The 15884-nt window shown below is 41.3% G+C and overlaps 1 protein-coding gene across 8 annotated transcripts in view; it reads right to left on the bottom strand.

Annotated features, from left to right (window-relative positions):
• Positions 1-15884, bottom strand: part of CROCC2 (ciliary rootlet coiled-coil, rootletin family member 2) — a 137693-nt gene that overhangs the window by 74972 nt on the left and 46837 nt on the right. For all 8 annotated transcript variants that reach the window (XM_089509291.1, XM_089509297.1, XM_089509295.1 and 5 more), the window contains 8 exons: positions 13891-14088; positions 12382-12478; positions 12094-12183; positions 10940-11155; positions 10286-10485; positions 9293-9475; positions 5316-5460; positions 3284-3430 (listed from right to left, as the gene is read on the bottom strand). In XM_089509291.1, coding sequence (XP_089365417.1) covers positions 3284-3430; positions 5316-5460; positions 9293-9475; positions 10286-10485; positions 10940-11155; positions 12094-12183; positions 12382-12478; positions 13891-14088 — 1276 coding nt within the window. The remainder of the gene's footprint in view (positions 1-3283; positions 3431-5315; positions 5461-9292; positions 9476-10285; positions 10486-10939; positions 11156-12093; positions 12184-12381; positions 12479-13890; positions 14089-15884) is intronic.

The following is a 15884-nucleotide window of genomic DNA, read 5'->3' as shown; positions in this document are numbered from 1 at the left end:
TATCCATGATGCCTCTCACTTTGCCTGAGGCAGAGGGGCTGAGTCTTCTTGGAATTCCCATGCCTTCACCTTTCTTGAGGTGTTATCTTTTCTATCTCCTTCTCCTGTGGATCACTCAAGTGGCTGTCAGATTGACCTGGAGGAGGCCCTGGCTGTGGTAAGTCAGCTTCATCTGCAGAGTCCATAATTCTAGGGGCGGGTCTGCTGGGTGAATCTGTTTCATCCTCAGAAGTCAAACTCTGAAGGAGGGGGCATGACAACTATCTTGGTCATTTTCCTGTTCCACAGACAAGCCGGGGGTTTGACAGGATCACCAGCCAAGGCAACTGGAAAGTCCCCAAGATCCATCAAGAATCCATTGGGCTCCATAAGTCTCATAGGTTGGACTATTTTAGTTGCCCTATCCCCCTCCCTGCAGAGGCTCCAATTCTCAATGAGTCTAAACCCTATCAGGTATTGATCAATCCATAAAAATGAAACCAGAAATTTCCTCCACATCCAAATTACCATCACCCTTCCCAGAACAAACATCAGGCCCAGATGTGCCATGCAGCATGGGTGACACCAGATGTTACTTGGAAAAGCCCATGGTTGTCATGATGGACATCAAGTCCTGAGCTGCTCCTGACAGAGGAGTCTCCGCATGGAAGGTGAGGTTCCCCAGTATAACAAGGTGAGGGAACTCCAACACTGCTGCCAAGACCAAGAGGCTATACAGACTGGCATAAAAAGCTGGCATCAGGATGGAGTGGGGACGTGGCGCCTGCCTGCCCTAACTCAATCGCGATGCTACCGTCACACTGCCTGCCTGACCAGACAGCAGGTGGCCTCACACCACTTCTGCGGCACAGCATTTAGACACACTGTGCTGAAGAAACAGTGAAAAGCAGCCACTGGGCAGCAAGGGTGGCTTTTTGCCGGCTGCAAAAGAAGCAGCTTTCTACTGTTTCTTTTGGAGCTGGATTGGGGCCATGGCGTGTGGTTGCTGCAGCCCCAATTTGGCACACAAAGGGGTGGTGTGGCACTTTTGGGGCCATCTGTTTAGGTCCCAAGTCAGCCAGCTCAGGAAGGAAAACTTGAGCAGTGAACTGGGCAGTATACTGGCAGAATTCCAATTCTGTCCTGGCCATTCACCTTCAAAAACACATACTCAAACCCAGCAGACTGTGGGACAGATGACCTGGTGGGGGAAGTTTCTGATAGACCATTGCCACTCTGCCTCTGAGCCCCACAAGCCTCATCTGCTGCATGTGGTAGCATCTGAGGAAGTAAGTTCAAGTCTATAAAAACTCATGCTACCAACTTTTCTCTTTCATAGAATCATAGAATCATAGAATCGTAGAGTTGGAAGAGACCACTGGGGCCATCCAGTCCAACCCCCTGCCATGCAGGAAATCCAAATCAAAGCATCCCTGACAGATGGCCATCCAGCCTCTGTTTAAAGACCTCTAAGGAAGGAGACTCTATCACCTTCCGAGGAAGTGCATTCCACTGTCGAACAGTCCTTACTGTCAGGAAGTTCCTCCTAATGTTCAGGTGGAATCTCTTTTCCTGTAGCTTGCATCCATTGTTCCGGGTCCTGTTCTCTGGAGCAGCAGAAAACAAGCTTGCTTCCTCCTCAATATGACATCCTTTCAAATATTTAAACAGGGCTATCATATCACCTCTTAACCTTCTTTTCTCCAGGCTAAACATCCCCAGCTCCCCAGTTAGTTTCAAGGTGCTACAAGATTCTTTTGCATGCTGATTCTCCAGACTAACACAGCTATACCTTTGAATTCTAGGAATGATTGTGATTCTGCTCTAGGTGATCCTACTGTAGCTGTGTGTTTACATAAAACAGACAAGGTAAACAGCTGCCCCCAGAATCACTTATTAAGCATATGTGCACAGCAAAACAAAGAGGGGAAAAAAAGGGGGGGGGGCAGATAAGCCTGCCTCACTAATTATCCCCAGTGTGTTTTAAAAAGTATAGACCTATACATGTGATCACCAAATTGGAAATCATAAGAAAAGTGGAGGTTGTTGAAAGAAAAAAAAATCTTGGGATATATTTTGGAAGAAGCTTTCAAGTGGTCTTTAGACTATTCAATTTTTTTTTTGTTTGTTTATTTATGCAAGGCCTACCTGACCTGGTTGTTTCATTTCACATGTGCATAATGTTAGTTTTGAATAAAATGTTTGCTGGGACATGTTGAACTGCTCTTCTTTTTTGTGAGGTTGGAAACTATCCCTTTTCTGTCTATATTTCTACCTCCAGTAACAAAGGTTAGGTAAATGTAAAGCCCAGGAACACATCTACTTTGTCAACTGAGGTATACCTGTATTCTTATTTAGTTTAACACTCATATTGCCTTGAAGCTAAGGTCTAATCTGCATTGCAGAAATAATGCAGTTAGATACTGCTTCAACTGCCATGACTCCATCCTATGGAATCCCGGGTTTTGTAGTTTTTTTGTGGCACCAGAGCTCTCTGACAAAGAAGGCTAAATATCTCACAACGTTACAAATCCCAGAATTCCATAGCATTGACCCATGGCAGTTGCAGTGTCAAACTGCATTATTTCTGCAATGCAGATTAGACTGAAGAATCAAACAAAACAGTACATTTGGTCTTTGAAGAAGTGCACCACAAATGGTTGAAGGCATCTAATTGTCATATCACATGATTTTCATTACCTAAATAGTATATATTTAGCAAGCTAACTCATGATCGGTGATTGGTCATTGAAAGGTAAATATAGGTTTAATTTGAAGGTCAGATTGCTTGGGTACCTATCTCTGACAAAATCCTGTTGTGGAAAAGAAAATGGGTTGATTATAGGGAATATGCATCCTTCCGAGGTCGCTAAAATGAGTACCCAGACTGTTGGGGGCAAATTAGCTTACTTGCTAATTAGCTTACTTGCTGTTCACCGCTATGATCTTTGGAATAGCGGTATATAAATAAAACAAATTATTAATTATATATTCCCTTAGCATTGAGTTTGACCCTAAGAATCATCATAAGAAGGGTTAGCACTGCAGTATTTCCTAACATCTGCCAAACACAATCTGAGGGAATAGTTTTAGTGTATGTTGTCCTGACTAGCATACCCTCTGCAATAACTAGTTGTTATTGTTCCTTGGGTCAGTTGTCTTATCATTAGCATCTCAAATCCACAGTCTAGCTGTTTCAGTTAGTCAAACGTAAGGGTCATCTCTGTTTACGCAAAATCATACATATGTTGCTTGACTGCACACATACTCTGTTACAGCATGGCTAGACGTAGGGTCTTGTTACCTGTAGAATTATATGATTGAGGTTCACTTTGTCATGAGCCAGTCCTTCATTCAGAGCTCCCATCTTGGCCAGTGAGTCCCTCAGCTCAGCATCTTCTGATTTCATCTTGTGTATAGACAGCTCAAGCTCAGCATTGGTGGCTTCAATCTGAGCAGGGAAATGGAAGCATATTCACATTTGATATTTGTAATAGTAGGATCAAATCTTATCATTTTGGCCATTCAGATACTTGATAGTCTTGAAACATTTTTATAAAGTTCCTCTATTCTTGTTTTGCTCTTTAAAGGGTAACCTCCAAGGTGTTGGTAAAGAGTTATGTCATATCCCATACATCCAGCTGCTTCCAGTCTTGCAACTCTTGTTGGTTTATTTTTCCTGTCTTCTAAGGAGCAGCCTCAGAAGAGAGCTGGGTCAAACAAATAGCGTACCAGGGTCAGACATACAGATAAGTGTCAACCTTTTTCAGATACTTGATAAGGCAATCTTTATAAGCCTTTTACCAAGCTGTTCATATGAGCTAAGTTTAGAAAAGCTACTTTTTTGGACTCCTAGTCCTAGAATTTTCCAGAAAGCAGGGAGCAGTAGCCATGCTGGCTGGTGGATTCTAGGGCTTGTAGTTCCAAAATTAACTCTCCCAAGTTCTGTAGGACTGACTGAAATATTTCATTAATAGTGTACAACAATGTATTTGCCCATACTATTATGAATTTAATGCCAGGTCAGCACCAATATTTTATTTCCAAGTAGCAAGGAAGGGAAGAGGAAATTCCTTAACATTCATGTGTACAAATGTGAATGCTATTTTTCAGTGTCATTATGTAATCAGGGAATAATCTGTCAGGAAAATGTAATTTTTTCCCCTGGGTAATTTCATCCTGGCCAAAGTGTGGGTGGCAACGAGATCTGCCACTCACTTCAGCTGAGCCAGTTTGAGCAGTTTTCACAGGAGTGTTTTACCAAAATAGTTACTCATCCAGGGCCTGCCCTATTGGATCATGGCCTTGGTGGGCATGTTATTTCTGAGAAAAGAGATTAAACTCAGTACACACAGTTTACTGTTTTGAAATATTAAGGCTTGATGTTGTGATGTCATGCTATAGCACCTCACCCACAGTTCTGTTCTCTTCTTTTATTGTATACAAAAGGGCATGAAGCTGTTAGAAATGAAATATGGCTCTCCTTGAGTGTCAGCCTGGCTTAGATACTGAAACTGTGTCTTCCATGGCTATGTGTCTGGGATTCACAGCCTGAGCTGAAACTGCTGCTGCTCAGCATTGTCTATTGACAGCTAAGATTTTATATTCTTCACCAATGGTAGGAGTCCAACTAAAAGGAAATTAAATATTCAATGACATTTGCAGAGAAGAAGGGCATTATACTCCTCAACTAGCAGTGTTTTGCAATAAAATAAACTGATGAAAGTGTTTGGGTACATGAGAAGGCAGCATGACTCATTAGAAAAGACAGTAATGCTGGGAAAGATAGAAGGCAGTAGAAAGGAAGGATGACCAGATGCTAGATGGCTGGACTCAATCAGGGAAGTCACAGGCCTGATCCTGCAGGACCTGAACAGAGAGATCGAGAATAGGGGATCATGGACAGGTCTCATTCACAGAGTCACCATGAGTAAAAGTTGACTTGAAGACAGCTAATATCAACAAGCCTTTCCAGAGCATTTAGCTTCTACAAGACTCTGCAAATCTAGAACCAGTTCATTATGAACACTTGGCCTTCATCTGATCTCCCAATTCATTGGGTGGCAACATACTCTCAGTAAAAAAGCTGAGCAGGAATAGGTCAGATAAAAAGAACTGTAAGATAATACACCAGAATAATTCTGTGGTTTTCTTTTGATAGGAAAGCCAATAGTTTGCTCTGCAAAAAAAGGCAAATCAATGTTGTGATGTGATGTGAAAACATCAAGGACTGATCTAAAAAGAACGTGAAAAGATATTCATAATCAGAGTGACAGATAGGAGTTACATTCTTTGGCATACAATTCACAGCTATCACACCAATTACACATCCTTACTTTGGAAAGTGCTCTACTCAAACCTTCCTTAGCACTTTCTAGTACATCCTTCTCCAGCATGGCCTGATTCAGGGACTCCTTGACAGTGACCAGCTCCTTCTTCAGGGATGACATCTTTTCTTCAAGCTGCTCCAGGGACCTCTGCCTGAGCGAGAGGACAAATGGATCAATCTACTTTGCATATCAGTTCATGTTGACTCCCATCTTGGCTTTAGTGTGTTTTATTTTTACTCCAGTTTGGCACCTCTTGTGCCAATGTTTCAGTACTGGGAAGGAAAGTTAAGCAGCTCCCTATCCCAGGGCTACTCTGGTTCAAGAGAGCACGGCTGCTGTATTCATGTTATGGTTCGATTCATGTTATGTTCAGTCATATAGAATGCAATAGGCAGCAGTCTTGAATTTTTTTTAATTATCATGATTCATGAGTAGATCTGCACATGTGTCATGGCTGTATTAGTTCAGTATTAGTTGACTGATCAATACCTATGGTTGTACCTAGCCTATCAGAAGTGTACCCTCTGCATCAACATTTGTTTCTGTCCCTACACCCATTGCCCTTATGCATCAGTGAAACTATCACCACCACAAACCTGTTTACATAGATTAGTCTACACATGAACATCTAGCTTTGAAAAGTTGAAGTTTAGACAACAACTCTCAGAATCCTCCAGCCAGCATGGTACAGCCCAGAGCTCCAGATACATTTTGGAGAAAAACTTCAAAGTACCAAGCAGCCATCAAGGTGGATGAACACTGTAATCTGAAATATTAAGCTTGATAATTTATTTTGGGAGAGGAGTTTACTATTCCCAAGGTCCTCAAACCTAAAATCTCCCACCATTAAGCTTCAGAGAAGTCATCATTCCTCAGCTTGGGACCCTGAAGATCTGTAGGACTGCAGCTTCTACCAAGGTAGCTAATGGATTGCCATCAAATCCACTTTTGATTACTGCTCCTCCTCTTCCTGCTGTTCTGTGTGGAGTGTGATCTCTTCTGGTGCTTTTTCCCCCTTCAGAAGAGGAACCAGGGAGCTCTCATTCAACTCAGAAAGTAGGAAGGACAGTAAAGTCAATAGTGTATTTTCTGCACATATGATGGCAGAACCACTAGTTATGTCTGCCTTCCATACAATGCATCAATTGGGCATTCTATCTAGGAATGATGAGAATTGTAATCCAGACACAGCTGGAGGATCCCAAAGTTGGCAAAAGAACCTCAGGTCCTAATGGGCTCTGTTTGGATGGAACAGAAGCAGTTTGGCAGTGCCTATAAAGATTTTGGGGCTTTCAGTCAGAGTGTGTTTAACTCACGACAACATGCTTGCTCTTTCCAACACTGGAACAGCTCCAGATTCAGCTGCCTACTATCCCATTTTTTGTTGTTGCTGTGTGTTTTCAAGTTGATTCTGACTTATAGTGACCCTACGGCCAGCCTTTCATGGGTTTTTCTTGGCAAGATTTGTTCAGAAAGGGTTTGCCTCTGCCTTCTTCTGAGGTGAAGACAGTGTAATTTGCCCAAGATCACTCAGTGAGGTTTCTATGGCTAATCAGGGATTTGAACCCTGGTCTCCATAGTAGTATTCCAACATTAAACCACACTTGCTCTATATCCTCCTCTTGACCACTGCCAATTTTGCATTAAACTTCACATCTTTAGTAAACTGGTGTTACTTGTACCCAACAGAATTTGCCCATGACCGTATGTAATTCGTATGTGATTAGCTTCTTCTATAACTAGAATCATAGGAGTTGAAAGAGACCACAGGGGCCATCCAGCCCAACCCCCTGCCATGCAGGAAATCACAATCAAAGCATCCCCAACAGATGGCCATCCAGCCTCTGTTTGAAGACCTCTAAGGAAGGAGACTCCACTACACTTCGAGGGAGTTTGTTCCACTGTCGAACAGTCCTTACTGTCAGGAAGTTCCTCCTAATGTTGAGGTGGAATCTCTTTTCCTGCAGCTTGCATACATTGCTCTGGGTCCTAGTCTCTGGAGCAGCAGAAAACAAGCTTGCTCCCTCCTCAATATGACATCCCTTCAAATATTTAAACAGGGCTATCATATCACCTCTTAACCTTCTCTTCTCCAGGCTAAACATCCCCAGCTCCCTAATTCGTTCCTCGTAGGGCATGGTTTCCAGACCTTTCACCATTTTAGTCGCTCTCCTTTGGACACGCTCCAGTTTCTCAATGTCCTTTTTTAATTGTGGTGCCCAGAACTGGACACAATATTCCAGGTGGGGCCTGACCAGAGCAGAATAGAGTAGCACTATTACTTCCCTGGATCTAGACACTATACTTCTATTGATGCAGCCTAAAATCGCATTGGCCTTGTTAGCTGCCACATCACACTGTTGACTCATGTTGAATTTGTGGTCTACTTGGACTCCTAGATCCCTTTTACACGTAGTTTCATTTAGCCAGGTGTCCCCCATCCTATATTTGTGCATTTCATTTTTCCGCCCTAAGTGCAGTACCTTACATTTCTCCGTGTTGAATTTCATTTTGTTAGCTTTGGCCCAGTTTTCTAGTCTGTTCAGGTCATTTTGAATCTTGATCCTGTCCTCTGGAGTATTAGCTACTCCTCCTAATTTGGTGTCATCTGCAAATTTGATAAGTATTCCCCCAATTTTGTCCTCCAAGTCATTGATAAAGATGTTGAATAGAACTGGCCCGAGGACAGAGCCTTGTGGGACCCCACTGGTCACTTCTCTCCAGGATGAAAAGGAGCCATTGTTGAGCACCCTTTGCGTTCGGTCGGTCAACCAGTTACAAATCCATGTAACAGTTGCCTTGTCTAGCCCACATTTTACAAGCTTGTTTGCAAGAATATCATGGGGAACTTTGTCAAAGGCCTTACTGAAATCAAGATATACTATATCCACAGCATTCCCTTCATCTACCAAGCTGGTAATTTTATCCAAAAAAGAGATCAGGTTTGTCTGGCATGACTTGTTTCTCTGAAACCCATGTTGACTTTTTGTGATTATGGCATTGCCTTCTAGATGTTCACAGACTCTCTGTTTAATGATCTGCTCCAGAATCTTTCCTGGTATTGATGTCAGACTAACTGGACGATAAATGTTTGGCCCCTTTCTCTCTGTATCGTTGGTGTGGCTGTTTAAAGGCTGCGCCAGCGATGTACACAGTGGAAGGAGCTCCAAAACGGAGCTCCTTCTGGCACCGCTAAAAGGGTGCCACAAGTGGCCTGCAACGGTGCCAAGACATAACAGCCGCACTGAGCTGTTTGGATGCGGTGCGGCCGTTACGTCAAAATGGTGGCGCCCATGTAGACAGGGCAATGCCATTTTGATGTCCTGGTGACGTACTAGGGTTGCGGGGCCTATATAAGCAATGCTCTGAGGCAACCCTAGTACATCGCCAGGACGTATTTAAAGGCCCATCCAGACAGGGCCAAAGTTACAGAATCCAGTGTTCTGTGGTTTTCATTTCCGGTGAATTATGATCTCTTCTTGCCCATAGTATACTCTTTCTCTTACAAATAGTACCATGTGCTGTGGTACATGAGTTACCTCTACCTTCTGAAGTATTTCTGTCAAGTCACACAGATCTTGTATGACTTTGGAAGCTAAGCAGAGTTCATTCTCCTTAGTACATGGGTGGGACAATCATGAGTGAATACAAGAAATCTCCAGGAAAGGTCAAAAAAGAAACCCTAGCTGCCAGTTAAAGTTGACAATAATTGGTTAGATTGTGGTGGCCAAAACACTGCCCTCCAGATGTTAGTGGACAGCCATTCCTAGCATAGCCAATGCTATGATGTTTCTTAAGTTCTTAAGTAGCTCTGACTTGATTTTTAACTAAAAGGAATATTACCTATGAGCTTCTATTTCTTTTCCGTCCCCTTGAGTGTATGATTCTGGTAAAGTCTCATTACATTCTCCTAACACCAGCATGAAGCAACATGCAATATTTCCCTGTGCATCTCAGTCTGAAGCACAACCGCAGCACCTCACCCTCGTTCAAGCTCCTTCCTCATTCTCTCCCTTTCTTTAATTACATCCTCCTTCTGCTCCTCCAGAACTTTTCGCTGTCTCTGCAGCTCTCCATTCACAGTCTTTAGCCGCTCTACTTCCAGATGGGAGGAATCAAGCTGCTGAGTCAGGCTTTCCATTGCCATCTCCAAGGCCTCTTTCTCTCTGAAGAAAGAAGAAAATAACATTGAGCAACCTGCCACCAAGATAATCAGTCCAAAACAGAGGCCCCAGTTTGTCTGGGTGGAAGTATATGTTTCACTTCCTATACAAGCCTTCAAACTTCATCTACTCACCACTTCGTTTTGGCAAAGCAGAGTCTGTGGGGTGTGGTGGTACTAGGGGTTTACCATCTGTCAGAAAATCAGCAGGTGGGAGAAATCTTGTCCTTGCTATGACTCTGACTCTTCAGCTACATACCCACACTGCTTTTGTCCAGTCACAATAGAAATACAAGGGCCAACAAGCATAATGGTCTGAACACTGGACTATGACTATGACTCTGGAGATCAGCGTTTGATTTCTCACTCAGCCATAGAAGTCCACAGGGTAACCTTGGGTGAGTCACACACTCGCAGCCTCAGAAAACCAAGTGATAGGTTCATCTTAGGGTTGCCATAAGTCGGAAACAAGTTGTAAGTATGCAATAACAAAAATAGAGAAGTTAATAGAGTAAGAGTGATGTAATGGTTGGAGTGTTCAACTGGGATGCTAGAAAATAGCCTTCGAATCCCTTCTCAGATATGGGAACTTACTGGGTGACCTTAGGCAAGTCACACTTTTTCATCCTAGGAGGAAGGCAATGGCAAACCTCTAAATAAATCTTGCTAAGAAAACCCATGTAACAGCAACAGATACAGAAATGAAGAACCAGGAACAGGGACACAATCTACATAACTTCCAGAAGGCTGATCCTTAGCCATGTCACTTGAGAACATTACCAGATGTAGACTGCCTTTTTCTTACTGCTCTCACCTTCCTAGAACCTCCACTGAGGTTTTCCAGCGTTGCAGCTCCCGTCTGGAAGCCTCCACCATCCCAGTCAGCAACTCACATTCCTGCCTCTGTTCTTGAAGCTTCTGTTTTGCAATCTGTGTTTCCTGCTGGCATTCCAAGAGTTGCTTCTTGACAGATTCCAGGTCATCCTGGCAAGACTCCATCTGCACATGCAACTCCTAATCAGAAAAAGAAGGATCAAGCAGGAGGCTCCTTTCATATCACATAACATGATATACGCAGGGGACCAAGTACCTCATTTAGCAGCTGGGCCAAGTGCTTTTGTCAATCGCTCCATCTACCTTGTGTAGTGGAGATTCTGTAACTGGGATTTCAAAAATCATTGCTGAAATCTGTAAGGGATCAGTCTAAAGGTACATAAAAGGGACAGTGTGTTCATACTGTGAATGTCAGTTTCTTGGTCTTTATCATTTGGACATTTAATCCAGAAGATCAGATGTGCTTCACTACCTTGAGGATGTACCTGTTTTCACAGCTAGTACAACAAGATATGGCAGCTCTTGCCCTGTCATGCCAAGATTAAATTATAGCCTAATACAGACTTTACTGCTGTACTATTTTACAAGTATTTTAACAGTAAAAGCATTGCAAATGAAAATCAGTATATTCAACCTGCTCACGCTGCTGTGATTTTTGAAAAACAGCTTGCACTGCCTGCAGTGCTTCGTTCTGACATGATAGTGAGTGTGTCCTGGATGGTGATGCTCGCCGGCGACGAGGAGAGATAGAGCGTAGAGAAGAAAGGTGCCGTAAGATGTCTTCCTCTGATGCAGCTTTGGCACTTTCCAGAGAGATTAACCCTGTGCTCTTGGATTCAGACAGAGCGAGCTAGGATGAGTGAAGCCGAGAGGAGAGGAGAGGAGAGGAGAGGAGAGATAATTCTTATCAACTTATTACTAATAAGCTATTCTTGTATGCATTTTGCTACACTGCTAACTCACCACTAGTCCAGCATATGCAAACATCTCCTACTACTTGTGATACCATTTTCAAATGGTGGAAGTAAGTTTTAAGTTCCTTTAAAAGCAGGCCCTTCTTTATTACAATATTTCATGGTTATAAATATACCTAGTATAATTAGAGCCAAGAAACATTATTTTTGGATTACAGTTCCCATAATTCCCTAGCTGGTATGGCAACTGTATGTAGTGTTATTGTTGTAATCCCGCCTTGATACTCAGAGATAGGTGGGAAATATAAATTATTATTATTACTATTATTATTATTGGCTGGGGAATTCTGAGAACTGTAGCCCCCCCCCCCCCCCACACACACACACCCCACTTTTCCAGGTCCTATTTTTCCTTGCAAAAATCCATACCCACAGGACACTAGGGGAAAAAAACTTTTTTGATATGGGATACTTGCTTAAATATAACCACAGGATATATTTCCATATTTATTTAGTTGTTAAGTTACAATCAAACAGTTTGATAATCAGTTCAAGACCCATGAAGCAGCTAGCAAGCAGTGTCTTAGATCAAACTGAAGGCACTTAAGTAATATCATAACACCAAATGTCTGTAATCCAGGACATGATTTACTGCTAATTCTCCTGTAGAAGGTTCTCCCACAGGTTCTGCTTTCTTGGATAGTGCACTTGACAAAAGTGCTCCCTTACAGTTCATTTCACTGGAGCGTATGTAAATAAGAGTCCTAGTGAACTACATCTCTTTTCCTGTTAAATGACTGCTATCAAATTACACACATTGAATCTGTACATAACTACTCAACTGGACTGTCTTGTTGATGAAAATTTCACACACCTTTGTGATGTTGTTCAGGGTATATTGCAAAGATTCAATTTCCTCTTTCAGATCCTTCACCTCTTCTTGGTCTCCAGTCTTACTGGCCTCCTAGTGTTCAAAGATAAGTAGTTGCTCAGAAATGGACACAGAGAAAGAGCAGAGAAAGTATGAGAGGGAAGGCATGTGTGGTAGTATGAACCAGCATATCTGGAGCCTATGCATCTCTGTGAGAAGTGTATGTGTTTGTAAGGGCATGTGTGTTTGTCTGAGAGAGTGACAGGAAGAGGGGTTTGTGGGTATGTGTACCAATTTCTGAATGTCCATTTTTAGGGCAGAGATGGTCTTCTCTTTCTTTGTGTTCTGTTCTTTAAGTTTATCTCCTAAACTGTTCAGCTCTGTAATCCTGCAAGATATAACCACACACAGTTATCAGACTGATTAGGAAGTTGAATAAATGCCCCTATAGCAGTGACATCACTAGGGTGGGCATCACCCATTATGTTACTTGTAAATCAAAATTCCCATATATCACTGAATATAAAGGCAACAGTTGTGACATAAACAACTAGCAAATATAAAATTGTATCTTTAAAGTACAGTAACAAACATACAGACTAAATGTATTTACATGTACATAGTTTAATGTGGTTCAAGTGAAAATTTGGTAAGATGTAAATTTTTAAAGAAAATTTTAAAATAATAATTTACAAAATTTTATAATTTAAAAATTTAAATTTTTATAATTAAAAAACCCCCGAGGCCTCTCCTTTCTCCTTCTACTGAGTCTCACCCCATCTCTTCCACTGAGTTCCAGCATTTTAAAGGGATGCAGGCAAACATCACTGCCTGTATTTGACAAAAGGCAGATGTCTGAGGAGCAGTGGTATGACCTCTCTTAGAGTGTCATCTGGTATTGCCTGTATTCCCTGCACCCCCTAATGACATCCCTTGCATATAGAATTATTTCTTCATCTCTTTGGATGAATTAGATTAGAAACGATCAATGCACACATCATATTAAAATGTATAGGGTATAATACTGGAGATAAGACAATAGTACAGTGCATCTGCGCCACACGTGGGTTCACCATGCGCAGACTTGACATCATGTGAATGGCGAGCCCCCATTAAATGAATGGTGCATACGCCCATGGAGTGTGCACGGTGTGCTGCACGGGAGCAAGAGGCCATTGAAAACAATGGGACTTGTGGTCCCGTGATATTACTTTTACATGGAGGTGTATATGGAATGGTTTCCCCACGTAAATTGAGGGTCCACTATACCTAACAGCTGTAAGTGGCATTCTTTTTTACACTGCACTTTCCAGTCCTTTCAAGGATTGCTCCATTGCTTCCATATTTTTATTACCAGAATGTTATTTACTGTGTAAGCATCTACAAACCTACAAAAGAGTCTGAAGGCAAGATGCAGAAAAAAGAAAGAATGGGCACTTCGAACCTTTGGGCCAGGGCTGAATATGAACAGCCCATAGCCCACTAAGCTTCAGAGACCCTAGACTTTTTTTTTTTTTTTTTTTAATAAAAATGGTAAAATCATGCCTCTAGAAGCCTGGGAGAGTCCCTCTAAAGTACCTCATTTAGCTTGTTTTAGCAGCCTCCCCCCCATGTTTTTTTTTTTGAGGGGGGGGGGGAAACAGGCTTGAGCTTCCAGTCACTTCTGGTTTCACTAATGTGTGGACATTCCATGGCAGATGCATGGAGAACTGGTGGGTAAAGATCCCAGAGCCTCCAAAGTTCTCAGCCTCTTAATACACTATGGTCTGGAGACTAGTGAGCTATTGGAGGCCTTCTCACCTTGAGTTTAGATCAGCCTTTTCTCCATCCCAACAGCTCTGCAGCTGGATCATCTCACGAACTTTATCCCGAAGCTGTTTTTCAAGTAGGGAGACAGAGCTACCCTCAGAGAGACGCAGGTTAGAATCCAAATTAAGACAGGCAGTTTGGAGGCGGCGGGCAGCTCTTGCCATATCAGTTCCTGCCTCTGCAAGACCCCTGGTAATGAAAGAGTTAAAGCTCTTTTCATTCAGAATCTATACACATCAGTACCTCAAACCCTTATGTGTTCCAACACTGAAACTGCCACATTTATGGGTACCACAGGATTTGAATGCCAGCCACTGCTAGGAATCTTGGCAGCTGCTGGTAGCAAAGCAAAAACATCTAGTCTTTCAACCATTTCAAATTCCTTATAATCATATCAAAATTATGGATAGTGGAACCTTAGTATTCACTGGGAGTTGGTTCCAGGACTCCCTGTGAATACCAAAATCCGTGGATGCTCAAGTCCCATGAAATACAGTGGCACAGTAAAATGGTGTCATTTATATAAAATCTTAAAATCAAGCTTTGCTTTTTTTTGGAATTTATATATTTTTAATTATTTCCAAACCATGGGTGCTTGAATCCATTGATAAAAGAATCTGGGTTATGGAGGGCTAATTGTATATATTTTTCCAATATTTGGTATAACAAATTGCATTTATAACTAATCTTTTTTTTAAAAAAACGATCCTTGGAAATGAAATTTTAGTCTTTTCTGGAAATGACCATGGAAAGCTTTTATCTGTATCTATCACAATGATTTCATCGTGGTCTAAATCCAATGGGCCTATTCTAGTTAGAATGACAGCAGGATTTTGGCCTGTGTATTTCCATATACTCCCATGTTACTCCCACATAACCTCACATAAAGGATATGGCTGTTAACCCAAACAATATTGGTGGGCCATCATGGCTAGCCATTTGCAGTTGTTACCTCCCTATCAGCAAACTGGTTCCTAAGTGGAATTGTTCCATACAGGCAGACTTCAGCTGGCCTCAAGACTGGCCCTCATATGTGAAAGACAATAAGACAACTTTGCAGTCAGCTACAGGAAAGGTGACTAGAATGGTTATCTTCTTGATGTCTTTCCATGGGCAGAAAACTATGTTATATTCTCACTGACAGTTTTTAAAGAAAGGGCTTTGATGTATTATGTTGCAATTGCTTTTTGTTTTTTAATGTATGTTTTAAATTATTTTTAATGCTATAGATAATTTAATGACATATTAATGATTATCTTTTGTATGTAGTTATCTATACAAAATCTTTTTTTATTTAATCTTTTTATGAATTAAGGACCCCAACCCCCAAAAAATAACATATATAAAATTATATTTTCTCAGAATACATATAATATTTGTATATAGTAAACAATGAAAGCTAATAATGCAACATTTATATTGTTCATCTTTCAATTCTTTTATTGTAATCTTCTAGAAATCATTAAATCTCTTTCGACTTCCTACCATCTCAGTGTTGGTTGTTTCTACACAATTATGTTTCCCCTTCCTGTATTCTAACGTCAACTGTTACCTTACACTTCAGTTTTGAAATTTTCTGTATTTTTACCATTTGGTTTCTGAATTTTATATTGGAATTGACCTATCCCAATACATATAGGCATGCTTGTGAAATAGTTGTACTATAATTATCTATATGCATGTATTTTTATGTTAAATTTTATAATATTTTATTCTATGTAGGTAGAGAGTATAAAGCATAAGTTAAATAAATAGATCTGGAATAAAACAACAGTTCAAACAAAGAAAAAAAATGATCAAGATTGATAAATAAACCTACAGTAAAATAAACATTATTGTACTAGAAGAGTCAAGGCTAATTCCTGTATCTTAAGAGCATTTTCAATCTGCCATATGTGTTATCGTCAAAGCATAATATTGACAACTGATCCCATCTTTGTCTCCAAAAATTTATTAGTTCTTTCCAATCCTCATCGTGTCTATGA

This window comes from Sceloporus occidentalis, unplaced genomic scaffold (assembly GCF_023333645.1).
Source record: "Sceloporus occidentalis isolate IW3139 unplaced genomic scaffold, rSceOcc1.0.p SCAF_2, whole genome shotgun sequence".
NCBI lineage: Eukaryota > Metazoa > Chordata > Lepidosauria > Squamata > Phrynosomatidae > Sceloporus > Sceloporus occidentalis.
This window is presented reverse-complemented; position numbering and strand designations above follow the sequence as displayed.